Genomic DNA, 27,453 nt, shown 5'->3' with positions numbered 1-27,453 from the left:
AAAAGTAAGAAAACAAAGAGGCTGGGCGCAGGGGCTCTTAACTGTAATCCCAGCTCTTAGAGCAGCAGAGGTGGGAGGATAGCTTGAACCCAGGAGTTTGAGACCTGCTGGGCAATATAGCAAGACCCCATTCTCCACAAAAAGGAAAAACAAAAAAAGACAAGTAAACAAACAAAGATCCTGATAGGATGACCAGCATAAAGTAGGTGCTGAATAAATAGAGGCTGTTTATCATTATTATTATTATTATTTGAAACGGAGTCTCACTCTGTCACCCAGGCTGGAGTGCAGTGGTACGATCTTGGCTCACTGCAACCTCATTCTCCTGGGTTCAAGCCATTCTCCTGCCTCAGCCACCTGAGTAGCTGGGATTACAGGTGCCCACCACCGTGCCCGGCTAAGTTCTGTATTTTTTTAGTAGGGACGGGGTTTCATCATGTTGGCCAGGCTGGTTTCAAACTCCTGACCTCAGGTGATCTGCCCGCCTTGGCCTCCCAAAGTGGTGGGATTACAGGCGTGAGCCACCACGTCTGGCCAAGGCTGTTTATTATTACTATTTGTTGATTATTTATACCTACGTTTTCTTCTGAAATTTCATAGTTTTAATTCCTTTTTTTATTTTTGTTTGTTTGTTTATTTATTTTGAGACAGGATCTCACTCTGTCATCCAGGCTGGAGTGCAGTGGCACAATCTCGGCTCACTTCAGCCTCTGCCTCCCAGGATCAAGCAATTCTCCCACTTCAGCCTCCTGAGTAACTGGGACCACAGATGTGCACCACCACTCCCAGCTAACTTTTTGTATTCTTGGTGGAGATGGGGTTTCACCATGTTGCAGTCTGGTCTCAAACTCCTGAGCTCCAGCGATACATCCATCTTGGCTTCCCAAAGTGTTGGGATTACAGGCATGAGCCACAGTGCCTGGCCTAGTTTTAGCTCTTGTGTTTAATTAAGGTCCTTTATTCATTTTGAGTTTTATTTATTTATTTATTGAGATGGAACCTTGCTCTGTCACCAGGCTGGAGTGCAATGGCATGATCTCGGCTCACCGCAACCTCCTCCTCCCGGTTTCAAGCGATTCTCCTGTCTCAGCCTCCCAAATCGCTGGGATTACATGCTCATGCCACCATGCCTGACTAATTTTTGTATTTTTAGTAGAGATGGGGTTTCACCATATTGGCCAGGCTGGTCTCGAACTCCTGCCCTCGGGTGATCCACCCGCCTCGGCCTCCCAAAGTGCTGGGATTACAGGCGTGAGCCACCGTGGCTGGCCTAACTTTTTTATTTTTAGTTTTTGTAGAGACAGAGTCTGGCCATGTTACCCAAGCTGATCTCGAACTCCTGCTGTCATCTGATCCTCCTGCCTCAGCCTCCCAAAGTGCTGGGATAAGAGGTGTGAGGCACCATCCCCAGCCAGTTTTCAATCTAAGTATGATGTTAGCTGTGGGTCTTTCCCTTTCTCTTTCCCTTTTCCTTTTCTTTTCCCCTTTCCCCTTTCTTTTTTCCTTTCCCCTTTCTTTTTTCCTTTCCTTTCCTTTCCCTTCCGCTTTCCTTTCCTTTCCTCTTTTCTCTCTTCTTCTCTCCTCTCTCCTCTTTGATATCTGAAGACTAAGCTGTGGATGTTTCATAAAAGTTCTTTCTGGGATGGGTGCAGTGGCTCATGCCTGTAATCCCAGCACTTTGGGAGGCTGAGGTGGGCGGATCACAAGGTCAGGAGATCGAGACCATCCTGGCTAACATGGTGAAACCCCGTCTCTACTAAAAATACAAAAACAAAATTAGCCGGGTGTAGTGGCAGGAGCCTGTAGTCCCAGCTACTTGGCGACAGAGCAAGACTCCGACTCAAAAGAAAAAAAAAATTCTTTCTGGCTGGGTGCTCTGACTCACCCTATAATCTCAGTGCTTTGGGAGCCTATGGCAGGAGAAGTGCTTGAGGCCACGAGTTGGAGACTGCAGTGAGCTATGATTGCAGGCCACAGAGCAAGACTTTGCCTCTAAATTAAAAATAAATAAATAATAAATAAATAAAATAAAAGCTCTTTCTTAGGTTGAAGGAGTTTCCTCCTATTCCTAGTTTTCTGAGTATTTTTTGTTATAAAAGGGTGTTGCATTTTGCCAAAATTTTTTTCTGTGTCTATTTTTCTATATTCTATTGTTATTGTGTATTATATTAATTGGTTTTCAGATGTTAAATCAACCAAGCTTTCCTGGGTTAATTCTTTTTTTTTTTTTTTTTGAGACGGAGTCTCGCTGTCGCCCAGGCTGGAGTGCAGTGGTGCGATCTTGGCTCACTGCAGGCTCCGCCCCCTGGGGTTCACGCCATTCTCTTGCCTCAGCCTCCCGAGTAGCTGGGACTACAGGCGCCCGCCACCTCGCCCGGCTAATTTTTTGTATTTTTAGTAGAGACGGGGTTTCACCGTGTTAGCCAGGATGGTCTTGATTTCCTGACCTCGTGATCCGCCCGCCTCGGCCTCCCAAAGTGCTGGGATTACAGGCGTGAGCCTCCGCGCCTGACCTCCTGGGTTAATTCTTGTTTGGTCATTTGATTTGTAATCTTTTTTATGTGTTGCTGGATTTAGTTTGCTACTGTTTTGTTGAGGATTTTTATATCTATATTCACAAGGGATATTGGTTTGTGGTTTTACTGTGATGTCTCTGTCTGGTTTTGGTATGAGGGTATTGCTGGCCTCATAGATGAGTTGACAGTGTTCCGTTCCGAATTTCTTCGAAAAATTTGAGAATAATTGGTATTAGTTCTTTACATATTCGATAGAATTTAAAATGAAGCCAGCCATGTGTTTCTTTTTTCTTTTTTTTGAGACAGGGTCTCACTCTGTTACCCAGGCTGGAGTGTTACCCACGATCGTGTTTCACAGCAGGCTTGACCTCCCAGGCCCAACTCCTACCTCAGCCTCCCGAGTAGCTGGGACCTCAGGCATCTGCCATCATGTGTCGCTAATTTTTTTATTTTGATAGGGATGGGGTGTCCCTATGTTGCTCAAGCTAAAGTGAGGCTATCTGGGACTTCACTTTTCTTTGTAGGGAGATTTTGATTACTCAGTCTTTTTTTTGTTTTGTTTTTTTGGAGTCAGAGTCTCTCTCTGTCACCCAGGCTGGAGTGCAGTGGCACAATATTGGCTCACTGCAGCCTCTGCCTCACAGGTTCAAATGATTCTTGTGCCTCAGCCTCCAGAGTAGCTGGGACTACAGGTGTGCGCCACCACACCTGGCTAAATTTTTTTTTTTTTTTTCATTTTTAGTAGAGACGGGGTTTTGCCATGTTGCACAGGCTGGTCTCGATCTCCTGAAGTCAAGCAATCCACCTGCCTTGGCCTCCCAAGGTGCTAGGATTATCATTCAGTCTTTTCACTTCTTATGGGTATATTCAGATTTTCTGTTTCTTCTTGTGTTAGTTTTGGTAGTTTGTATCTTTCTAGGAGTTTGTCCATTTCACCTATGTCATCTAATACTGTCACACAATTGTTCAATTATTCTTTTTAAATCATTTTTATTTCAGTCAGATCAGTAGTAATTAACTCATTCTAATTTTAGTAATTTGAGTCTTGTCTCTTTTTTTCTTGTTCAGTCTAAGGTTTGCCAACTTGTTGATCTTTTTAACTAACTAAATTTGGATTTGTTAATTTTCTTTTTCTTTCTAGAGATAGGGTCTCACTCTCACTCTGGAGTGAGTGGTGCAATCACAGCTCAGTGCAGCCTCGACCTTCATGCTCAAGTGATCCTCCTTCCTTGGACTCCCAAAGTACTGGGATTACAGGCATGAGCCATCGTGCCCAGCCCATATGTAATTTTGATAGATCTTGCTAAATTGTCCTCCCTAGACAATTATAGACAATGTGTGTATAAATTATATTCCCAATGGCAATGTATGAGAGTACCTACTTTTTCATACCTCTTGCCAGCACAGGGTGATATGAAACTTTTGGATTTTTGCCAATCTAATAGGTAAGACATGAAATCTTAATGTGTTTTTGATTTCTAAATTTTCTTATATTGGGTTAGCTTGGCCACCTTCCATACGTTTGAGCCAGCTGTATTTTTGTTTCTTGTAAATTATCTTTTCATATCCTTTATCCATTTTTCTACTGGACTGTTTATCATTTTCATTGATTTATAGGAACCTAACATTTATTAGGGAAATTATTCCTTTTCCTGATAGGAGTTGCTAATATTTTCCCTAGTGTGTCTTGCAATGAACATTTAATTACTTGCCATGTGCAATATCCCAAGTGCTGGAGTTGTACTGTTAAACAAGAGGTCTCCAGCTGCCCTCCTGGAGGTTATGTTCTAATGCAGGGAGGTAGGGAGAAAATATACAAATAAGCAAGGTAATTTCCAGCCGTGGCCCATACCCAAAAAGGAATAAAACAGGATGACATTATGATAACAGGTGAGTAATGTTTATATAACAAGCTGAGCGGGAGGCCAGGCATGGTGGTGCACGCCTGTTATCCCAGCACTTTGGGAGGCCGAGGCGGGCGGATCACAAGTTCAGGAGATCGAGATCATCCTGGCTAACATGGTGAAACCCCGTCTCTACTAAAATTACAAAAAATTAGCTGGGCATGGTGGCATGTGCCTGTAGTCCCAGCTACTCGGGAGGCTGAGGCAGGAGAATCGCTTGAACCTGGGAGGTGGAGGTTGCAGTGAGCTGAGATCGTGCCATTGCACTCCAGCCTGGGCGACAGAGTGAGACTCCATCTCAAAGAAAGAAAGCTGAGTGGGAGATGATAGTAGAGTCCAAAAGGCAGATAGTATTGTGTAGATAGTATCTATACAAAAGTTAAGGTGGAATGAGCCATTTGTGTAGTTGGGGAAGAAGTGCTAAGACCACAGGGCAGATTGAACCCAGCATTCTTGGGGGCAGTGAAAGGAGGTCAGTGGTGCTGGGTGTCATGAGCAGGGGGAGAGGGGTATGAGGTGGGGCTGGAATGGTAGCAGGGGCCAGACCCTGAGCATCTAGTAGGCCATGAGGAAGAGTGCAGATTTTATGCTAAGTGTTGTGGAAAACCTCAGGAAGGTAATAAGCAGGAAATTACTGTATTGCAAGTAATTTTCCAAGTCATTAAAAATTACTCGAGAACTTTTAATGACTATTTGTTATTTCACAGTTTTATATATATATGTATGTGTATGTGTGTGTTTGTGTATATAAATACATATATTAATAGATTATAATATATATTATATATTATTTATTATATATTTATACATAATATATTATAAATATATAATATATTATGTATAAATATATAATTATATTTAAGACAACTTATAAAATAAATTTATATAACATGTATAATAAATACAAACTATATATATTATATATAATAAATACAAAATAAATATATAATATATATTAAATTTTTGTTTATTTATTTTTTTGAGACAGGGTCTTGCTCTGTTGCCCAGGCTGGAGTACAGTGGCAGGATCACAGCCCATTGTAGCATCAGCTTCTCTTGCTCAAGTGATCCTCCTGCTTCAGCCTCCTGAGTGGCTGGACTACAGGCATGCACCACCACATCTGGTTGTTTGTTTTTTTTTTTTTTCAGACAGAGTCTTGCTTTGTCGTCCAGGCTGGAGTGCAGTGGCGCAATCTTGGCTCACTGCAACCTCCACCTCCCGGGTTCAAGCAGTTCTCTGCCTCAGCTTCCCGAGTAACTGGGATTACAGGCACCCGCCACCACGCCCAGCTAATTTTTGTATTTTTAGTAGAGACAGGGTTTCACCATCTTGGCCAGGCTGGTCTTGAACTCCTGACCTCGTGATCCATTCGTCTCAGCCTCCCAAAGTGCTTGGATTACAGGCATGAGCCACCACACCTGGCCATTTTTTTTTTTTTTGAAACAGGTTCTCACTCTGTCGCCCAAGCTAGTGTGCAGTGGCACAGTCTCAGCTCACTGCAGCCTCAACCTCCTGGGCTCAAGCGATCCTCCCACCTCAGCCTCCTGAGTAGCTGAGGCCACAGGGACCCGCCACCACACCCTGCTGATTTTTTATTTTTTGTAGAGATAGGGTTTCACCATGTTGCCCAGACTAATTTTTAAATTCTTGGTAGAGATGGGTGCCCCCTATGTTGCCCAGGCTGGTCATGAGCTCCTGGGGTCAAGTGATCCTCCTGCCTTACTTAGCCTCCCAAAGGGCTGAGATTACAGGTGTGAGCCACTGCTCCTGGCCATGTGGTTATAGATAAACTGCCATTTGTTGAACTCATTGGTAAATGTTGTTTTTTCTCTCCTAATTTTTAATCTTATAAAATCTTGATAAGCAGATTGATAATTCTGATTGCCTTCTTAGGCTATTTTCCTACAATTAGCATTTATAAGCAATTTTTAAACGTTTAATACATGAAATTCAACAGCCCTCTGATGCATGCTTTTGTATTACAGAATGTGTGAATGACAACTACTGGTTTGGGAGGGACAAAAGCTGTGAATATTGCTTTGATGAACCACTGCTGAAAAGAACAGATAAATACCGGACATATAGCAAGAAACACTTTCGGATTTTCAGGGTAGGTAACAAATACCCATGTATCTAGGAGAGCTGGTAATCTGGTCATTGTTTTTAGATATTTTCCCACTATAAATCTCTGCTGTTCTAAGTTTGAAATAAAATGTTCTCTATTTTAGGAAGTGGGTCCTAAAAACTCTTACATTGCATACATAGAAGATCACAGTGGCAATGGAACCTTTGTAAATACAGAGCTTGTAGGGAAAGGAAAACGCCGTCCTTTGAATAACAATTCTGAAATTGCACTGTCACTAAGCAGAAATAAAGGTAATATTATTATCTTATGGTTACTGGATTTTTTTTTTTTCTACTCTCTCATAGGAGGAAAATTTGTCCTGTCCTTACAGAGTATGGTTTAAGTGAGTAAAGATGAGTTAAGTTGCCAGGTGTGGTGGCTCACACCTGTAATCCCAGCACTTTGGGAGGCTGAGGCGGATGGATCACCTGAGGTCAGGAGTTGGAGACCAGCCTGACCCACATGGAGAAACTCTGTCTCTACTAAAAATACAAAATAAGCCAGGCATGGTGGCGCATGCCTGTAATCCCAGCTACTCGGGAGGCTGAGGCAGGAGAATCGCTTGAACCCGGGAGGCGGAGGTTGCAGTGAGCCAAGATCGTGCCTTTGCACTCTAGCCTGGGCAACAAGAGTGAAACTCTGTCTCAGAAAAAAAAAAAGATGAGTAAGTTAGCATTCAAGATTCAACTTTGCCGTCCTAGTTGCATTGTGAAATTATGAAAAAGTTCCATCCAGACAGATTTTTAAGGTTTTAAGGTTTAATTGGTTTTATGTAATGCCATATACTGTTTTTTTTTTTTGTTTGTTTGTTTGTTTGTTTTTAGACGGAGTCTTGCACTGTCACCTGGGCTGGAGTGCAGTGGTGCAATCTCGGCTCACCGCAACCTCCGCCTCCCAGTTTCAAGTGATTCTCCTTGCCTCAGCCTCCCAAGTAGCTGGGATTACAGGCTCCTGCCACCGTACCCAGCTAATTTTTTTGTATTTTTAGTAGAAACGGGGTTTCGCTGTGTTGGCCAGGCTGGTCTTGAACTCCTGACCTCGTGATCTGCCTGCTTCAGCCTCCCAAAGTGCTGGGATTACAGGCGTGAGCCCCCGCCTGGCCCATATACTATTAATTGAATTATCATGGTGATTAAAATAAGTTACAGTTCATTGATTGATTCAGTTTATACCACATCAGTCTTAGATATCTATGAATTGTTATTTCAGGACATTAATTCATTTTTCCTTCCTCTTCACCTCATTCTTTCCTTTCTTCATTTTTTCCATTCACTTTTTTCTTTCTTTCTTTTTCGAGACATGGTATCACTCTGTCTCCCAGGCTGGAGTTCAGTGACACTGCAACCTCTGCCTCCCAGGCTCAAATGATCCTCCCACATTAGCCTCCTGAGTAGCTGTGACCACAGACACATGCCATCATGCCTGGCTAATTTTTTGTATTTTTGGTAGAGACGGGGTTTTACCATGTTGGCCAGATTGGTCTTAGACTTCTGAGCTCAAGCAGTCAGTCTGCCTGCCTTGGCCTCCCAAAGTGCTGGGATTACAGGTGTGAGCCACCACGTCCAGCCCCATTCATTTATTTCTGTATACATTTATTGAGCTCCTTTTTTTTTTTTTTTTTTGAGAAGGAGTCTTGGTCTGTCACCCAGGCTGGAGTGCAGTGGTGTGATCTCGGCTCACTGCAAGCTCTGCCTCCCGGGTTCACGCCATTCTCCTGCCTCAGCCTCCCGAGTAGCTGGGACTACAGGCGCCCGCCACCACGCCCAGCTAATTTTTTGTGTTTTTAATAGAGATGGGGTTTCACCGTTTTAGCCAGGATGGTCTCAATCTCTTCACCTCGTGATCTGCCCGCCTCAGCCTCCCAAAGTGCTGGGATTACAGATGTGAGCCACCGCTCCCGGCCTGTTGAGCTCCTTTTATACGCCAGGTACTAGGCTATGAGTGCTTCTGTAAGAGGCTCACTTTAGAGCTTCTACCTTTGTAAATACTACAAGGTTATTCTGCGCAAATGGAGATGTTTATCAGCCTCATCAGGTAGCATTTTATAAGCATCCATTTCTGAAACTATGAAAATAACATCTAAAATGAACAATTGTTTTTCAGGGTAATATCTAGAAAGGATACCTGACAAAAACAACCCATAGAGTTAAAAGTAGCTCAGCGTGATTAGACAGGAGGAATACCATTTTTCTTTGGTTAAAGAAACCATAGACCTTCCCAAACTTATCTGAGAGTCGAATGACTTGGAGGGTGTCTATGTGTGTGCGAGACATTTTGAAAATAAAGGTTCATATAAGCACTCTTCTCCAGATTCTGGTAGGGATTTTAAAAATCATACCTATAGGGGCTGTGGCATGAGTCTGTAGTCCCTGCTACTCAGAAAGGTGAGGCTAGAGGATCCCTTGAGCCCAGGATTTTAAGGCTACAGTGAGCTATGATTGTGCCTGTAAATAGCCACTGCCCTCCAGCTCGGGCAACATGGTGAGACCCCATCTAACCAAATAAAATAAAGTCATGCCTAAGGGATTTTCATGCAGTCAGTCTTCAGTTTGGTAGCTTGGAACTATGTCTGTGTTGGGCATCCTAAAGTACATTTTATGATTAACTTAGTTTTCCCTGTTTCTGACTATTACTATTTTGTTTTGTTTTTTTTTTTTTTTGAGACGGAGTCTGGCTCTATCGCCCAGGCTGGAGTGCAGTGGCATGATCTCGGCTCACTGCAAGCTCCGCCTCCTGGGTTCACGCCATTCTCCTGCCTCAGCCTCCCGAGTAGCTGGGACTATAGGCGCCCGCCACCGCGCCCGGCTAATTTTTTGTATTTTTAGTAGAGACGGGGTTTCACCGTGTTAGCCAGGATGGTCTCCATCTCCTGACCTTGTGATCCTTCTGCCTCGGCCTCCCAAAGTGCTGGGATTACAGGCGTGAGCCACCGCGCCCGGCGACTATTTTGTTTTCTATCTGACAGTTATAGTCAGGGCAGCTGCTTTAGGTTCTGCTGTTTGTGGGTACCTAAGGGAGGAGGCAACTGGGTGCTGAAATTTGGTCTGTCCTCTCCTTGACAAGCTGTGTGCCACCTTCTCATTGGTCTACCCAAAGGGCACTTTTCTTCCTCTTTTTAAAAAATTAAATAAACATTAAAGAATTTATTTAATAGATAAATAAAAATTATAGGCTGGCGTGGTAGCTCATGCCTGTAATCTCAGCACTTTGGGAGGCCAAGACAGGAAGATTGCTTGAGTCCAGGAATTCAAGACCAGCTTGGGCAACATAGTGAGACCCTATCTCTACCAAACATAAAAAATTAGCTGGGCATGCTGGTGTGTTCCTGTAGTCCCAGCTACTTGGGAGTCTGAGGTGGGAGGATTGCTTGAGCCTGGGAGGTCGAGGCTACAGTGAGCCATGATTGCACCACTGCACTCTTCCCTGGGCAAGAGAGTGAGAACGTGTCTCAAAAAAATTGTATATATTTATCGTGTACAACATGTTTTGAAATATGTATACATTGTAGAATGGCTAATTTGAGCTAACTAACATGCATTACCTCACATATTTATCTTTTTTTTTTTAATAGAGAAAATACTTAAAATCTACTCTCTCAGCTGATTTTCAAAAATACGGTGGGGCGTGGTGGCTCACGTCTTTAATCCCAGCACTTTGGGAGGCCGAGGCGGGCAGATCACCTGAGGTCAGGAGTTCGAGACCAGCCTGGCCAACATGGCGAAACCCTGTCTCTACTAAAAATACAAAAATTAGCCAGGTGTGGTGGCGGGCGCCTGTAATCCCAGCTACTCAGGGGTCTGAGGCAGGAGAATCGCTTGAACCCAGGAGGTGGAGGTTGCAATGAGCCAAGATTACGCCATTGCACTCTAGCCTGGGGGACAAGAGCAAGACTTCATCTCAAAAAAAAAAAAAAAAATCCCCAAACAAACAACAAACAAAAAACAGTACATTATTGTTAACTACAATCACCATGTTGTACAATAAATCTCTGTTTTCTCTAATTTGAACAAAGATATCATATAGGCTAAAGGTGACCCTTATTAAAGTAGGTCAGACTAGTCCTCTGCAGGCTGCATTTGGCCTATAGATATTTTATTAGGCATTTACTGATACTTAACAGTGGTAATGTGAACATCCAGATGTCTTAGAGAAGTTGTAATATGTGGCCACAGTGAGTCTGTAGTCCCACAACCGGAGGATCTGTAGGCACTGAGTAGAGGCTGTCTCCTTTAGATGGGAGGTGTGTTTTCTCTCCCCACTTCTCCATGGTGTCTTAAACTCAACACAGCCTGACCCTGTTACATTACCTTCCTGACTTGTGTGGGCAATGGCATTTGAGCCCTTGAAGTAAACCTTGACAGGAGAAATACATCATGAGAGCCCATCAAATTTCTAGATTCTCAGATGCCACTGGAACATACAGGGTTATGAATAGCTACAAGCATAGAGGGACACTTGTGCCTGGGTGGCCAGCAGGTGTCTGTCACCAGACAAGTGCCTGCCTCTTGTGTACCAGCCTGGAATGAAATATACTCAGGTGGCTCAGATTTGTGCCAGAGACTGGATCTTTAGGTTATTCTAGGGAGGTCAAAACCTGTCACCTGAGATCTGGGAAACTCAAGGGTCTTAACAAATTTCACCTTTCAACATAGCATAGGCAGTTGCAAATTTGTCATTGATGACTTTGTAGAATTGAAATATTTGATAATTTATCACAGGCTTGGCCCACATGGGTGGTTAAATTATTAAATGATCAGCACTGTCCTGGGTTATAGAATTTAAAAAGTAGCTGTTTTACTTTTTTTTTTTTGGCTGGGCACATTGGCTAACTCCTGTAATCCCAGCACTTTGGGAGGCCAAGGTGGGTGGATCACCTGAGATCAGGAGTTCGAGATCGGCCTGGCCAACATGGTAAAACCCCGTCTCTACTAAAAATACAAAACTTAGCCGGGCATGGTGCTGTGAGCCTGTATTCCCAGCTACTCGGGAGGCTGAGGCACAAAAATTGCTTGAACCTGGGAGGTGGAGGTTGCAGTGAGCTGAGATCATGCCACAGCACTCCAGCCTGGGCAACAGAGTGAGACTCTCTCAAAAAAAAAAAAAAAAAAATTGCCTTGTTTTAGATACAGCCCAAATAATGGAGAACAAAGGGAATTTGTTTAGAAAATGTTATTTACCTAGCTTTACAAATATGTTGAATATGGTTTGCACTATAAAATACTTAATACCGGATGTATAAAGATATAAATGGCTGAGAGATGATAATACCAGTATGGTGATACTGATGGCCTGATTTTCATTGGGATATTTACTTGCCTAGACCATTTTTTCTAGGCTCAGACTGATTGATTGCTTTTTGATTCTGGGCCTGTTGTAAATCTGCATGGGCATTTTATATTAGTGTAATTGATTAATATTCTGAGGTCAAGGAATATAAATAATGTTGTGTTATGGATTTTTTTGCACTAGTTTCAGAGTGATGCTTATAGTTCCATTGAAGCATGAAATTTGACTATCATTTATTTCTCAAGGGCTTTACAATATGTATTAGCCCACTAATACCTATTGTATTACATACATACTAATTTCTTTAAGGTTACTTGTTAAATGTAGTTAAAAACAATTCTTATATTCCACATGACTAATACATTTTAGAATCAGTGATCTCCTCTTGTGAATAAATTAATGAAACCCATTTCTACTCTTTTTTTCCTTAGTTTTTGTCTTTTTTGATCTGACTGTAGATGATCAGTCAGTTTATCCTAAGGCATTAAGAGATGAATACATCATGTCAAAAACTCTTGGAAGGTAAATTATTTTCTTATATAACTACACTTAATTTTTTCCCTATATGTTTGTGATTGGTAGTTTCTCATTTCTGATTTTATAACACTCATTATGTATTGATAACATTTGTATGGTATCTATTTGTGTATTATTTTTTATTTTTATTTTTGTGTGTTATTTCACACAGTCATTTTAATTTATTTTTATTTTATTTCTTTGTGAGACAGGGTGTTGCTCTGTTACCCAGGCTAGAGTATAGTGGCACGATCAGAGCTCACTGTGGCCTTGATCTCCCAGGTCAAGGGAGTTCAGGAATGCAGCACCATGCACAACTAATGTGTGTTTTTGTTTTTTAGAGTTGGGGTTGCGCTGTGTTGCCAGGGCTGGTCTTGAACTCCTGGGCTCAACCCATCCTCCTGCCTTAGCTTCCCAAAGTGCTGAGATTAGTAGCGTGAGCCACCACGCCCAGCCAAGTATTTCTTTTTTTATTTCCTGTGTGTGTGTGTGTTTGTGTGTGTGTGTGTGTGTGTGTCAGAGTCTTGCTCTGTTGTCCAGGCTGGAGTGCAGTGGTATGATCTTGGCTCACTGCAACCTCCACTTCCAGGGCTCAAGTGATCCTCCCACCTTAGCCTCCCAAGTAGCTGGGACTATGGGCTTGTACCACCATGCCTGGCTAATTTTTGTATTTTGTGTAGAGATGGGGTGTTACCATGTTGCCCAGGCTGGTCTTGAACTCCTGAGCTCGAGCACTCCACCCGTCTCGGCCTCCCAAAGTGCTAAGATTACAGACGTGAGCCACTGCACCTGGCCATGTGTATAGTATTTCATTGTGTATATATACACCACATTTACTTTGTCCGTTCATTCATTGATGGACACTTAGGTTGCTTCCCTGTTTTGGCTATTGTGAATAATGCTGAAATGAACACGGGAGTGCAGATATCTCTTCAACATACTGATTTAAATTTTTTTTTGGATATATATCCAGAAGTGGGATTGCTGAATCATATGGTAATTATAATTTTAGCTTTTTGGGGAACCTTTATACTATTTTCCAAAATGGCTGTACTAATTTACTTTCCCACCAACAGTGTACCAGGGTTCTCTTTTCTTCACATCCTCTCCAACATTTGTTATTATTCATCTTTTTGATAATAGCTATTCTAACAGGCTTCAGGTGATGTCATTGTGGTTTTAATTTGCATTTCCTTGATGGCTAGAGATGTTGAGCATTTTTCATACATCATGATAGGTGTATTTTTGATGTGTTTGATAATGATTAATTGAAATTAACTCTTTTGCCTCATGAATTTTATTGGTGATAACTTTTTTTTTTTTTTTTTTTTTTGTGAGACAGAGTCTCGCTCTGTCGCCCAGGCTGGAGTGTAGTGGCGCTATCTCAGCTCACTGCAGGCTCCGCCTCCTGGGTTCAAGCCATTCTCCTGCCTCAGCCTCCTGAGTAGCTGGGACTACAGGAGCCCACCACTGCACCTGGCTAATTTTTTTTGTATTTTTAGTAGAGACGGGGTTTTACCGTGTTAGCCAGGATGGTCTCGATCTCCTGACCTCGTGATCCGCCCACCTTGGCCTCCCAAAGTGCTGGGATTACAGGCGTGAGCCACCGCGCCTGGCCTAACTTTTTTTTTTTGAGATGGAGTTTCACTCTGTCACTCAGACTGAGGTGCAGTGGCATGACCTTGGCCCACTGCAACCTTCGCCTCCCGGGTTCAAGCAATTCTTCTGCCTCAGCCTCCTGAGTAGCTGGGACTACAGGCTTGCACCATCACACCTGGCTAATTTGTGTATTTTTAGTAGAGATGGGGTTTCACAATATTGGCCAGGCTGGTCTCGAACTCCTGACCTCATGATCTGCCCGCCTCCGCCTCCCAAAGTGCTGGGATTACAAGTGTGAGCCACTGCGCCTGGCTCATGAAAACTTTTTAAAGGCAACTTTACTGAGATATAATTTATATACCATATAATGCACCCATTTGAAGTGTGCAATTTAGTGATTTTTAGTATATTCACAGAGTTGTGAAGCCATCACCACAATCAATTTTGGAATTTTTTTTTTTATCGCCTTCCAAAAACATGGTTACTGCATTTCTGTGCTGTTTAGAATTTTTGTCATCTTGGGATGTGAAGTGAAACCTACAATTGAATGTTACTTGGGGCAAAGTTCTAAAAAATTTTGGTCTCAGGACTCCTCACCTTCTTAAAAATTATCGAGGACTCCAAAAAGCTTTTGTTTATGTGGCTTAAATCTATTAATATTTACTGTATTAGACATTACAATTGAGATTTCTGTTTTTTTTTTTTTTTTTTTTGAGGCAAGGTCTTGCTCTGTCCTCAGGCTGGAGTGCAGTAGTGTGACCACAGCTCATGGCAGCCTTGGTCTCTCAGGTTCAAGCAATACTCCCACCTCAGCCTCCCGAGTAGCTAGGACTACACGGATGTGCCACCACACCCAGCTAATTTTTACTTTATTTTATCTTTTTTGAGATGGAGTTTTGTTTTTGCTGCCCAGGCTGGAGTGCAATGGTGTGGTCTCAGCTCATTGCAACCTCTGCCTCCTTGGTTCAAAGTGATTCTCCTGCCTCAGCCTCACAGGTAGCTGGAATTACAGGTGCCCGCCACCACACACCCAGCTAATTTTTTTGAATTTTTAGTAGAGACGAGGTTTCACCATGTTGGCCTAGCTGGTCTTGAACTCCTGACCTCAGGTGATCTGCCTGCCTCGGCCTCCCAAAGTGCTGGATTATAGGCGTGAGCCACCACACGCGGCCCTAATTTTTATTATTATTTTTTATTGTAGAGATGAGTCTTGCTATGTTGCCTAGGCTTGTTTCCAACTCTTGGGCTCAAGTTATCCTCCTGCCTCAGCCTCTCAAAGTGTTGGGATTACAGGTGTGAACCACTGTATTTTGCCAAGACATTTTTATATTAATTCATTAAGTAAATTTACTACATGTTAAGATGAGTAACATTTATTTTTTTCTTCTTGAGACGGAGTCTCGCTCTGTCACCCAGGCTGGAGTGCAGTGGCACGATCTCAGCTCACTTCAACCTCTGCCTCCCAGGTTCAAGCGATTCTTCTGCCTCAGTCACCCAAGTAGCTGGGACTACAGGCTTGTGCCACCACACCCAGCTAATTTTTTGTAATTTTAGTAGAGATGGGGTTTTACCGTGTTAGCCAGGATGGTCTCGATCTCCTGGCCTCATGATCCACCTGCCTCGGTCCCCCAAAGTGCTGGGATTACAGGCATGAGCCACCGCGCCTGGCCTAACATTTTTTATAAAAAATAATTATTAAAAAGATTAGTGAGAAGAGAGGCACTGTTGAACATTTTTGCAAATTTTTTTAACATCTGGCTTAGTTAGAAGATGGCTAGATTCTGTAATTTGTTTCGTCATTCAGTCTGTTATGTTGTCACACGCTACGTAGTGTCTGGAAATCTCCATACTTATGAGCTAATGAGAATGGAAAACACAAATAATGTCTTAGTATTATTCTGAGCACAGTTGTGGCTTTGTGGATGCCCTGCAAGTTCTTGGGGTCCTCTTGGGGTGATCCAATCATACTTTGAGAACCATTTCTTTAGGAAAGTATCAGGATACTGTTACCACATTACAAAATGCTCTTCATCCCCCTTCCCGTCTCACAAAGGTCTTTCTACTGGTGTTTTTGGACACATGGAAGGAAAGTACATAAAAGGAAATAATCATCCATATTCCTGCAACATAGTTAAGCACAGTATCCTCTTTATTATATGGGAGAAATTTTAGTTTACTGATACTGAATTCAGTAACTGATGTGTTTCCATGTTTGCACTGGTTGCTTGGAATCTAATCGTCAAACCCTTTCTTAAGAAATGTATGGGCTGGGCACGGTGGCTGACACCTAGCACTTTGGGAGGCTGAGGTGGGTGGATCACCTGAGGTTGGGGGTTTGAGAACAGCCTGGACAACATGGTGAAACCCTGTCTCTACTAAAAATACAAAAATTAGCCAGGTGTAGTGACGCATGCCTGTAATCCCAGCTACTTGGGAGGCTGAGGCAGGAGAATATCTTGAACCCAGGAGGTGGAGGTTGTAGTGAGCTGAGATCGCGCCACTGCACTCCACCCTTGGCAACAGAGTGAGACTCTGTCTCAAAAAAAAAAAGAAAAAAAAGAAAAAAGAAGAAAGAAATGTATGAGGCTGGGTATGGTGGCTCATGCCTGTAACCCCAGCACTTTGGGAAGCCGAGGCAGGCGTATCGCTTGAGTCCAGGCGTTCAAGACCAGCCTGGGCAGCTGTGGGCAATAGAGAAATCCTCTCTCTAGAAAAAATAGAAAAAGTTAGCTGAGCGTGGCAGGCTGCACCTGTAGTCCCAGCTACTTGGAAGGTGGAGGTGGGAGGATTACCTGAGCCCAGGAGGTGGAAGCTGCAGTGAGCCATGATCATGCCACTGCATTCCAGCCTGGGCGATAGAGTGAGACAATGTCTCAGGAGAAAAAAAAAAAAAAAAAGAAGAAGAAATGTATGGAATTCAATGTTTTCCTAAGGGAGGATTTAATATTAATTTTCTAACTTGTAGCAAATGATAGAAACTCAACTCAAATGAGTCAGGTAAGAGAAAAAATTTACTGGCTTTTGTAACTGGGAAATAGCCAGGCCGGGCATAGTGGCTCACGCCTGTAATCCCGGTACTTTGGGAGGCCGAGGCTGGTGGATCACTTGAGGTCAGGAGTTTGAGACCAGCCGGGCTGACACAGTAAAACCCCGTCTCTACTTAAAATATAAAAATTAACTGGGTGTGGTGGCATATGTCTGTAGTCCCAGCTACTTGGGAGGTTGAGGCAGGAGAATCGATTGAACTCAGAAGGCAGAGGTTGCAGTGAGCTGAGGTGGCATCACTGCACTCCGGCCTGGGTGACAGAGCAAGACCCTGTCTCAAAAAAATAAAAAAATAAAATAAATAAATACATAAATAAAAATAAAAATAAACAGGCAAATCCTTACTTCAGGCATGGCTGGATCTAGGAGGTCATTAGGCTTTACTTCATGGTCTTTGAGTTCTGATGGTCTGGTTGACTGCGTCTAAGAGCTCCCGCAGTGTCACCAGGGCTCTAGCTCCATCTCTTGATTCAGTTGTTTGTTGGCTTCCTATAGAATTGTTCTATGTGGTAGGAAAAATGGCTACCAGGGGCTGCAGAATGATATTTTCTTTGTCTAGAAACTACAGCAGAGAGAAGTCTCTCTCCCAATGTCAGCATTTGATTTCAAGGGCAACTCTGGCTGTATGTATGAATGAATGACAGGGTGTTGCTCTGTTTCTCAGGCTGGAGTGTGGTGGCATGATCACGGCTCACTGCTCCAGCTCAGTTTTGGTTATGTAGCTATCCTGTGTTTCTAGGAGTAAGGGTTGTGCCACAGTAGACACCCAGCTAGACCTGCATGGACTTGGGGAGGAATTCCCAGGCAAAGGGTGACTGTTTCCAGGAGAAGGGAAATTGGAAAGTGCTTTGAGCTGATTTAAAAAAGAATAGTTACATGGACCCTTACCTGATACCATACGTAAGAATTAATTCAAAGTGGAACCAAGAATGAAATATAAGAGGTAAAACTATACAACTCTGGGAAGAAAGCATAGGGACAACTCTTCATGACCTTGTATTTGGCAGTGGTTTCTTACATAAGACACCAAAAGCAGAGCAACAAAAGAAAAAATAGATAAATTAGACTGAATCAAAATTAAAAACTTTTGTGCCTCAAAAGATACCTATCAAGAAGTGAAAACAAAACCAACAGAATGATTAAATATTTGCAGGCCCTATATCTGATAAGGGCTTATGTCTAGAATAGATAAAGACATCTTAGAATGCTACAATAAAAAAAAAACAACCTGCCATTTAAAAATGGGCAAAGGCACTGCACTGTAGCCTGGGCAACAGAGTGAGATCCTGTCTCTAAAAACAAAACAAAAAAAATGGGCAAAGGGCTTGAATAGACATTTCTCTCAAGAACACATACAATGGCCAAAAAGCACATCAAAAGATGCTGAATATCATTAGTCATTAGGGCAATACAAGTCAAAACCACAATGAGATACCACTTCACACCTACGTACTAGGCTGACCATAATAAGGAAACAGAAACTAGTAACTGTTGGTGAGGATGTGGAGAAATTGGAACCCCCATGCACTGCTAATGGGAATGTAAAATGATGTAGCCACTGTGGAAAATAGTTTGGTGATTTCTTAAAAAGGTAAACATCTGAGCTCTATGGGGCATGGGGCATAAAAAACAACAACAACAAACAACAACAGAAAAAGGTAAACATAGAATTATCATGTGACCCAGAAATTCTCCTTCTAGGTATATAAATTCCCCAATTTAAAAAACAAGTGTTCAGGCCGGGCACGGTGGCTCACGCCTGTAATCCCAGCACTTTGGGAGGCTGAGGTGGGTGGATCGCTTGAGGTCAGGAGTTTGAGACCAGCCTGCCCAACATGGTGAAACCCTGTCTCTACTAAAAATACAAAAATTAGTTGGGCAAGGTGGCACATACCTGTAATCCCAGCTATTCAGGAGGCTGAGGCACGAGAATTGCTTGAAGCCAGGAGGCAGAGGTTGTAGTGAGCCGAGATTGTGCCACTGCACTCCAGCCTGGGCGACAGATCGAGCCTATATCTCAAAAAAAAAAAGCAAACAAGTGTTCAGACAAAAACTTGTACATGAGGCCGGGTGCAGTGGCTCACGCCTGTAATCCAAGCACTTTGGGAGGCCGAGATGGGTGGATCACGAGGTCAGGAGATGAGACCATCCTGGCTAAGACAGTGAAACCTCATCTCTACTAAAAATACAAAAAGATTAGCTGGGCGTGGTGGCGGGCTCCTGTAGTCCCAACTACTCAGGAGGCTGAGGCAGGAGAATGGCGTGAACCCGGGAGGCGGAGCTTGCAGTGAGCCGAGATCGCGCCACTGCACTCCAGCCTGGGCGACTGAGCGAGACTCCGTCTCAAAAAAAAAAAAAAAACTTGTATATGAATGTTCATAGCAGCTTTAGTCATAATGAAGAAGTGTAATTTATCTATTGTTTTTCTTTTGTTGCTTATGCTTTTGTTGTCATACTGAAGAAACCATTTACAAAAGGTGGAAACAAACCAAATAAATGTCCATCAGAAGGTGAATAAATAAACTATGATACTTCCATATAATGGAATATTATTCAGCTGTAAAAAGAAATGAAGTACCACAAATGTTATGGCATTATGCTAAGTGAAAGAATCCAGACACAAAAGGCTACATATTGTATGATTACATCGATAAGAAATATTCAGAATAGGCAAATCAATATATAGAGAAAGCAGATTAGTGGTTGCCAGGGGCTGCGGGCTGAGGGCTGGGGACAGGGTAGAGTGAGGAGTGACTGCTTAATTGCTTAACAGGTACAGGGTTTCCATTTGAGCTAATGAGAAAGTTCTGGAATTAGATGCTGATGGTTGCCACTGAATTGTACACTTTAAAATGATTACAGTGGTGAATTTTGTGTTATGTATATTTAACACAATAAAAAAGATGCCTTGGTAAACCCCTCAACTCACCCCTTCCAAAACCCACAATAGTTATAATAGTCTACTTCATAATGGGTAATTGATGCCCTAGTAGCCATTATCTTGGGCTGACCCAAGCTTTGGAGGACAGATCCTACTCAGGATTAACTGTGTTCTGGGTAATGGCTTGGAGAGCATTCCTCCTCCATGAGTAGTATCCCATTTAACTGCAAATCTCTGTGAGAGGTTGCTGAAAGTAGGCTGATTGTGTAATACTTTTGGTTTCTTAGGTAATCTGATTTGATTTAGGGTGCAACTTATGTCGTCAACTGCTTATGCACTTCCTCTGAAGATGGAGAATAAGAAGGAAAGAAATATATCCATTAAAGTTATTCATTTGCAGATTCTGTTTACTGTTATTTGTTTTGGGCACTCATTTTTGACCAGGAAGGACTGTTTCTAGTTAATGTTTTTCTGACCTCTTGGATAAGTAGTTTCTCTCTCATTTTTCTCTTAGTATCTTTCTTGGAATTTCACAATCCAGGGCTACAGTAAGACTCATGTTTGTATCCCTCGGCTCAGAAATGGAATTTGGAGCTGACTTAGTGTTTTTGGCTGTTAAGCCCTTGACATTTTACATTGGTGAAGTTTCACTGTGTCCTCTGCAAACAGGGACAATGGAAAGGTTGTTATATGGAATGTCTGTAAATTCTAATACTTGAAGCGGACCCAGGAGTGGTAGGTCTCATAATTAACAACATTGAGACAATCACTGTCTTTGTTTTTCCCTCTAGTGGTGCCTGTGGAGAGGTAAAGCTGGCTTTCGAGAGGAAAACATGTAAGAAAGTAGCCATAAAGATCATCAGCAAAAGGAAGTTTGCTATTGGTTCAGCAAGAGAGACAGTAAGTACCAATAAAAGGCTGATCACCTTTTATTAGCACGTCTTTATAACTTCCCAAAATAATCTTAGATTGATGATTTTTAAACTCAGGAATAACCCCCTGCTTAGATGGATGAATTTGTGAGTATCAAAGAACATGGAAAATTTTGGGGCATCTTTGATTAATCTAGAAACTTTTACTTATAGATAATTTGGTTCCAAAAGTATTTAATTGTACATAATAATGAGCATAGTGGGAAGTTTTTTTTTTTTCTTCTTCCAAGTTCAAAGTTGTTACAAGATTGTTTTTACAATAAATGACAGGAAATTAGAGAAAAAAATTCAGCCATAATCCCCACTGTAACCCCACAGCTGTTTTCAGTTTTCCTTTTCCTTCTAGGTTTTGTTCAGATGAAATCGTGTTTTTAGATGGTTGAAATCATCTTGTATATACAGTTTTGTATTTTGCTTTTCCATAAATGCATTATGGCATAGACTTTTGCCTAATACATCCTTTTTGATGACTGAGTTTTCGTGTCATCAACTTTATTGTAATTTACTTAACCATTTCTCTGGCTGATCATTTAGGTAATTTCTTATTCTTTGCTGTTCTGGGTAATATGGCAGTGAGTATCCCTGGTTTATTGATTAGCCACAGATTTTTAAAATTTTAATTAAATCATTGAAATAGCCTTTCTTTATAGCAGCCATTTATTTTACTACTTTTTTGTAATCCACATTTACTGTATGGGAGAGATGGCCAAAGGCATTGGTCTTTCCACATGTGACTCAACAAAGTAATGTAAAACACAGCCTCTAATCACATTTTCCCTTGTGGCCAGCTGTTTCTGGCTATTATACTTTCATATTCTTTAAAGATCAATTTTTTTCCCCCTAGACAATGGCATTCTCACATGGCAAGAGGAATTTCCTTTTTGTGTTCATTTTGTTATAGATCTTTTCCCCTATGATTCTAAGATTTGTTTCCCATTTCGGGGAGAAGAAAATACCAACTAGATTGTTAAAAACTGGGAGTAAAATTTTATGTTTTGATTTCATTATTTGAATCAGATTGGATCCTTTGTGACCATTCTGTTATCAGAGTATATACCCTGACTTGGTAATGAGTTTAGTGGCTTACAGGAAGAGGCAGGCTCTTAAAATAAAACATCTGGGTTTCTTAGCTGAAGTTCATTTTACATAAATATGTAATTCTATCTCCTCTTTGCTTGTGGAGGGTGTAGCCCAGGAAGTTGAGTTACTTGATTCATCCTTTTGGAATTGTAACAGAACAACTTTAGTACCCTGAAGCCTCCTCTTGTCAGAGTCTCAGTAAATATGCGAGCCTGCTGTTGAAGTTGGAACCTGTATCTGCTCTATTAGCAGAAATTTGACTTGACATTTTCTTTATATAGTTTAATTGAACACCTTGTTCATGTTTTTTGTTTATCATTTTAATGAATGTAAATAGTTCCATAGCTAATAAGTAGGGTTTACTAATTAAAAATGAACACAGTGGAAACACACTTGTTTCTGACTGTGGAGACTAGGGCAAGTGGCTTCTGTTTTCTGAGCCTTGGTTGCCCCATCTGTAAGATGGGGATTCTGAGGCTTATGAGACATGATCTTTGTAAATAAAGAGCTTGGCACAGGGCCTGGCCATTTATTGAATGCTTACTATTTGCCAAGCATTTCACAAAGTTGTTTTAGGTGAAGTATTTAAGTCATTGACCTCTGGGCTTTGATTTCTTTGTATGAATAGAGCTGGGTTTGGAACTCAGGCAGCCTTGAGTCAACTGAGTTTAACTGTAAATGTTTTTTTAAATATTGGCAATTATTATTGTTAATAAACTCTGTTATTCTATTTATCAAAGGACCCAGCTCTCAATGTTGAAACAGAAATAGAAATTTTGAAAAAGCTAAATCATGTAAGTATTATTATATGACTCATACTTAGATTTATCTATCTCAAAATATGAGAAGAGTATAAAGCCTTTCAGTATAATAAAGATAATATTGGCTGGGTGTGGTGGCTGACGCCTGTAACCCTAGCACTTTAGGAGGCTGAGGTGGGCGAATCACCTGAGGTCAGGAGTTCGAGACCAGCCTGGCCAACATGGTGAAACCCTGTCTACTAAAAATACAAAAATTTAGCTGGGCATGGTGGCACATGCCTGTAATCCCAACTACTTCGGAGACTGAGGCAGAAGTGCTTGAACCTGGGAGGCAGAGATTGCAGTGAGCCGAGATCGCGCCACTGCACTCTAGCCTGGGCGACAGAGTGAGACTCGGTCTTAGAAAAAAAAAACAAAAAAAAATTAAATGAATAAATAAAGCTAATATTAACCTGTGTTCTTTAACTTATGTGTACATGCACACACATGCCTAGCTGTCATTCAGCTGGGAAGAGTTTTACCCCAAAATGTTGCTGAGTGAACAATACCGTATAAAGATTTCATGATTAAATAAATAAATTGTATTTCTTATGAGTTAGTTCTTGACCAAAAGACATAGCAATTATTCTATCTCATAGACACAACTGGTTATATTAGAGAACACAGTGTTAATTTTAGTAAATTTGGTTTAGTTATACCTGAAGTTTTAACACTTTTGAATACCTTTTATTTGGAGTAATCCAAATAAATCCAAGGGTATCCATTAGTATGACAACATCCTGTCCTTATATCTGACTAAATGGTGTCTGTGGCCTTGTTGGGTGCAAGTAGTTCCTACCTTTTTGTGCAGTGATGACTATGTCTCAATGAAAAATATGTCTCACTTTTAAAAAGTGAGAAGAAAAATTAGAGGGTGGGCCTAATCTTATCTTGCTTTTTTTTGGTTTTTTTCAGTTTCTTCGTTAATTCATGAGCGCCCATGAAGGCATAAGCTCATTAGGCAATGGCATTAAACTCAAGGCAAGACCTCTCTCCTGTCCAGCTAATGATGATCTCATTCTGGCTTTTTTTTTTTTTTTTTTTTTTGAGACGGAGTCTCGCTCTGTTGCCCAGGCTGGAGTGCAGTGGTGCAATCTCCGCTCACTGGAAGTTCCGCCTCCTGGGTTCACGCCATTCTCCTGTCTCAGCCTCCTGAGTAGCTGGGACTATAGGCGCCCGCCACCATACCCAGCTAATTTTTTGTATTTTTAGTAGAGAGGTGGTTTCACCATGTTAGCCAGGACGGTCTCTATCTCCTGACCTTGTGATCCCCCCACCTCAGCCTCCCAAAGTGCTGGGATTACAGGCGTGAGCCACCGCGCCCTGCCTTATTCTGGCTTTTAGCCTCCAAACAGCAAAAGGTTTCTTCTTTGTTTTTCTACCTCTCCAAATCCCTCAAAAAAGTCAGTAGAAACTGAGGAGCAATTACTGTTGTTGATACAATACTTCAACAGGTTCCTTTAGAACTCAGTGAGTGTGGACCTGAAAACCTATGAGAACCTGAGTGGCTGACCTTCCTGCTTGGCTTTCTTCTATTTCTTTTGCAAATTATTCGTCCTCTCTGAATTTGCCAAGTCCTTTTTCCAAGAGATTAGGAGTCTCTCTTTAACATGCACACACACACACACACACACACACACACACACACACATTTTTAGAGACAGTCTCTCTCTGTTACCCAGGCTTCAGTGTAGTGGCACAGTCATAGCTCACTGCAGCCTCAAACTCCTAGGACCAAGCAATCCACCTGCTTCAGCCTCCTGAGCAGCTGGGACTATAGGCATGTGCCACCATACCCTGCTGGGAGAAAGGAGCCCTCCAATTTTCTGGGGTGGGGTTGCATCAGACCTACCCTTAAGATAAACACAAATGCGCTGGGCGTGGTGGCTCACGCCTGTAATCCCAGCACTTTGGGAAGCCGAGGCGGGTGGATCATGAGGTCAGGAGATCAAGACCATCCTGGCTAACATGGTGAAATCCCGTCTCTACTAAAAATACAAAAAAAAATTAGCCGGGCGTGGTGGCGGATGCCTGTAGTCCAGCTACTCGAGAGGCTGAGGCAGGAGAATGGCGTGAACCCGGGAGGCAGAGCTTGCAGTGAGCTGAGATCGTGCCACTGCACTCCAGCCTGGGCAACAGAGCGAGACTCCATCTCACAAAAAAAGATAAACACAAATGCTCAGGGAATTTTCTCTGATGTCAGATGATCTTCAAACATAACATTTGTACAAATCTGGTGTCCAGTGCCATAGAGAAGAATTCAAAACCCTAAAAAAGATTTCTAGATGTATTTATTTGCATTTTACAAGGGCACAAGGAACTCTTGGGAATTAAACATGGGCCCATGAGTGCATTTTGATGCTTGGGGACAATAAGTAGAGTCTAGTGGCCAAGAGAGCCTGACCTTTGGAGTCAGAGATTGATGTGATTAGTTTTCAAACACTTAATCATGCCACTTGTCTTGTGGACCCCGGCAGTGGTAAGCACAGATAGAGCTGTCCTTCCCTTCCGTCACGTGACTTTAGTGTGGAGGCAGACCTGGGTTCCTGTCTCAGTACTGTCAAATAAGCTGAGAAGTCATTTGAGAAGTTCATTTTATTTATTGGAGCCCCCGTTTCCTCAGCTGTACAATGAAGACAATAAGAATACTTATGTCACAAGGTCAGTGTGAGAATTTAATGAGATGTGCTCCTAAAGCTTTCAGTGCAGACAACACACTTGGAGAGTGACAGAGATCATTAATTCCCTGAACTGCTTTCCCAGTATGACCTAAGTGGAAGGTGTGGGTTAGTAGCTTCTGATTCCTGGTAGAGAGACCGTTTTAGCTGTGACAGCCCCAGGCAGTGACCCTGGAGGTAGCGGACACTAGAGGAAGTAATTCATACTGGTTCTGACTATCGGACACCTCTTCATACTCTGGTAGCTCCAGACCCCACCCATTTTCAGATAGGTACTGGCACTGCCCATTATGAAGCCAACCAGAACCAAGCCGTTCCCTTTTTCCTTCTCTCTGTTCCTTTTCTATGTGTGTCTTTTCTTCTTGTTCTCCTTTATTTATTTGTTTATTTATTTATGTATGAGATGGAGTCTCCCTCTGTTGCCCAGGCTGGAGTGCAGTGGCATGATCTCGGCTTACTGCAACCTCTGCCTCCAGGGTTCAAGTGATTCTGCCTCAGCCTCCTGACTAGCTGGGATTACAGGCGCCCGCCACCAGGCTCAGCTAATTTTTGTATTTTTAGTAGAGATGGGGTTTTGCCATGTTGGCCAGGCTGGTCTCGAACTCCTGACCTCGGGTGATCTGCCTGCCTTGGCCTCCCAAAGTGCTGGGATTATAGGCGTGAGCCATGCTTCTGGCTTTATTCTCCTTTAAAAGGTACTTTTTACAGCCGTGCATGGTGGCTCATGCCTATAATCCCAGCACTTTGGGAAGCTGAGGTGGGAGGATCGCTTGAGCCCAGAAGGTTGAGACTGCAGTGAGCCATGATCACCCCATTGCACTTCAGCCTGGGCAGCAGAGTGAGACCCTGTCTCAAAAACAAAAGCAAAACAAAACAAAAAACATACAAAAAACCTGACCACATGACACGAGCTACCTGTTTATGTTTTCCCCATCCTACCCAGAGGTAATGCCATTACCTTGAATGCTGTGTGTACTGTCCCTTTGTGTGTGTGTGTGTGTGTGTGTGTGTGTGTGTGTGTGTGTGTGTGTGTGTGAGCTGTAGTGTTGCTCTGTTGCCAGGCTGAAGTGCACTGGCGCGATCTCGGCTTACTGCAACCTCTGCCTCCCGGGTTCAGGTGGTTCTCCTGCCTCAGCCTCCCGAGCAGCTGGGACTACAGGTACGTGCTACCACACTCAGCTAATTCAGCTAATTTTTGTATTTTTTGTAGAGACAGGGTTTCACCATGTTGGCCAGGGTGGTCTTGATCTCTTGACCTGGTGATCTGCCTGCTTCGGCCTCCCAAAGGGCTGGGATTACAGGCGTGACCCACCGTGACTGGCCTGTCCCTTGCTTATTTTATTTTATTTTATTTTTTTGAGACGGAGTTTCACTCTTGTTGCCCAGGCTGGAGTGCCATGGCGCGATTTTGGCTCACTGCAAACTCCGCCTTCCGGGTTCAAGCGATTCCCAGGTACAAGCGATTCTCCTGTCTCAGCCTCCCAAGTAGCTCGGATTACAGGCACGCACCACCACGCCCAGCTAATTTTTTTGTATTTAGTAGAGACAGGGTTTCACCATGTTAGTTAGGCTGGTCGTGAACTCCTGACCTCAGGTGATCCACTTGCCTTGGCCTCCTAAAGTGCTGGGATTACAGGTGTGTGCCACCGCACCTGGCCCCTTGCTTTTTTAAAGCCACATATATGTGTATCCCTAAATAATATAGTTTTACTGCTTGTTTCTGAATCTTATAAAAATGATACAGATTGAGTGTCCCTTATCCAAAACGCCTGGGACCAGAGGTTTTTGGGTCTTGAATCTTTTTGGATTTTGGAACATTTGCATTCTACTTCCTGGTTGAATATTCCAGATCCAAAAATCTGAAATGTAAAATGCTCCAATGAGTATTTCCTTTGAGTGTTGTGTCAGCTCTCAAAAAGATTTGGGGCCGGGCGCAGTGGCTCACGCCTGTAATCCCAACACTTTGGGAGGTTGAGGCGGGTGGATCACGAGGTCAGGAGTTCATGACCGGCCCAGCCAAGATGGTGAAACCATGTCTCTACTAAAAATACAAAAATTAGCCGGGCGCAGTGGCAGGCGCTCATAATCCC

The 27,453-nt window shown here is 42.6% G+C and overlaps 1 protein-coding gene across 10 annotated transcripts in view; it reads left to right on the top strand.

Moving 5' to 3' along the window:
* Nucleotides 1-27,453, top strand: part of CHEK2 (checkpoint kinase 2) — a 54,921-nt gene that overhangs the window by 10,011 nt on the left and 17,457 nt on the right. For 9 of the 10 annotated variants that reach the window (XM_054469841.2, XM_054469839.2, XM_054469843.2 and 6 more), the window contains 5 exons: nucleotides 6,407-6,531; nucleotides 6,650-6,797; nucleotides 12,264-12,354; nucleotides 20,665-20,773; nucleotides 22,626-22,679. In XM_054469841.2, the coding sequence (XP_054325816.1) occupies nucleotides 6,407-6,531; nucleotides 6,650-6,797; nucleotides 12,264-12,354; nucleotides 20,665-20,773; nucleotides 22,626-22,679 (527 nt within the window). Of the gene's footprint in view, nucleotides 1-1,304; nucleotides 1,392-6,406; nucleotides 6,532-6,649; nucleotides 6,798-12,263; nucleotides 12,355-20,664; nucleotides 20,774-22,625; nucleotides 22,680-27,453 lie in introns of those variants that run through there. The other variant, XM_063662679.1, reaches the window with a different exon arrangement.

This window comes from Pongo pygmaeus, chromosome 23, assembly GCF_028885625.2.
Source record: "Pongo pygmaeus isolate AG05252 chromosome 23, NHGRI_mPonPyg2-v2.0_pri, whole genome shotgun sequence".
Classification (NCBI taxonomy): domain Eukaryota; kingdom Metazoa; phylum Chordata; class Mammalia; order Primates; family Hominidae; genus Pongo; species Pongo pygmaeus.
Note: the sequence above shows the minus strand (reverse complement) of the source record. Positions and strands in the feature narration are given on the sequence as shown.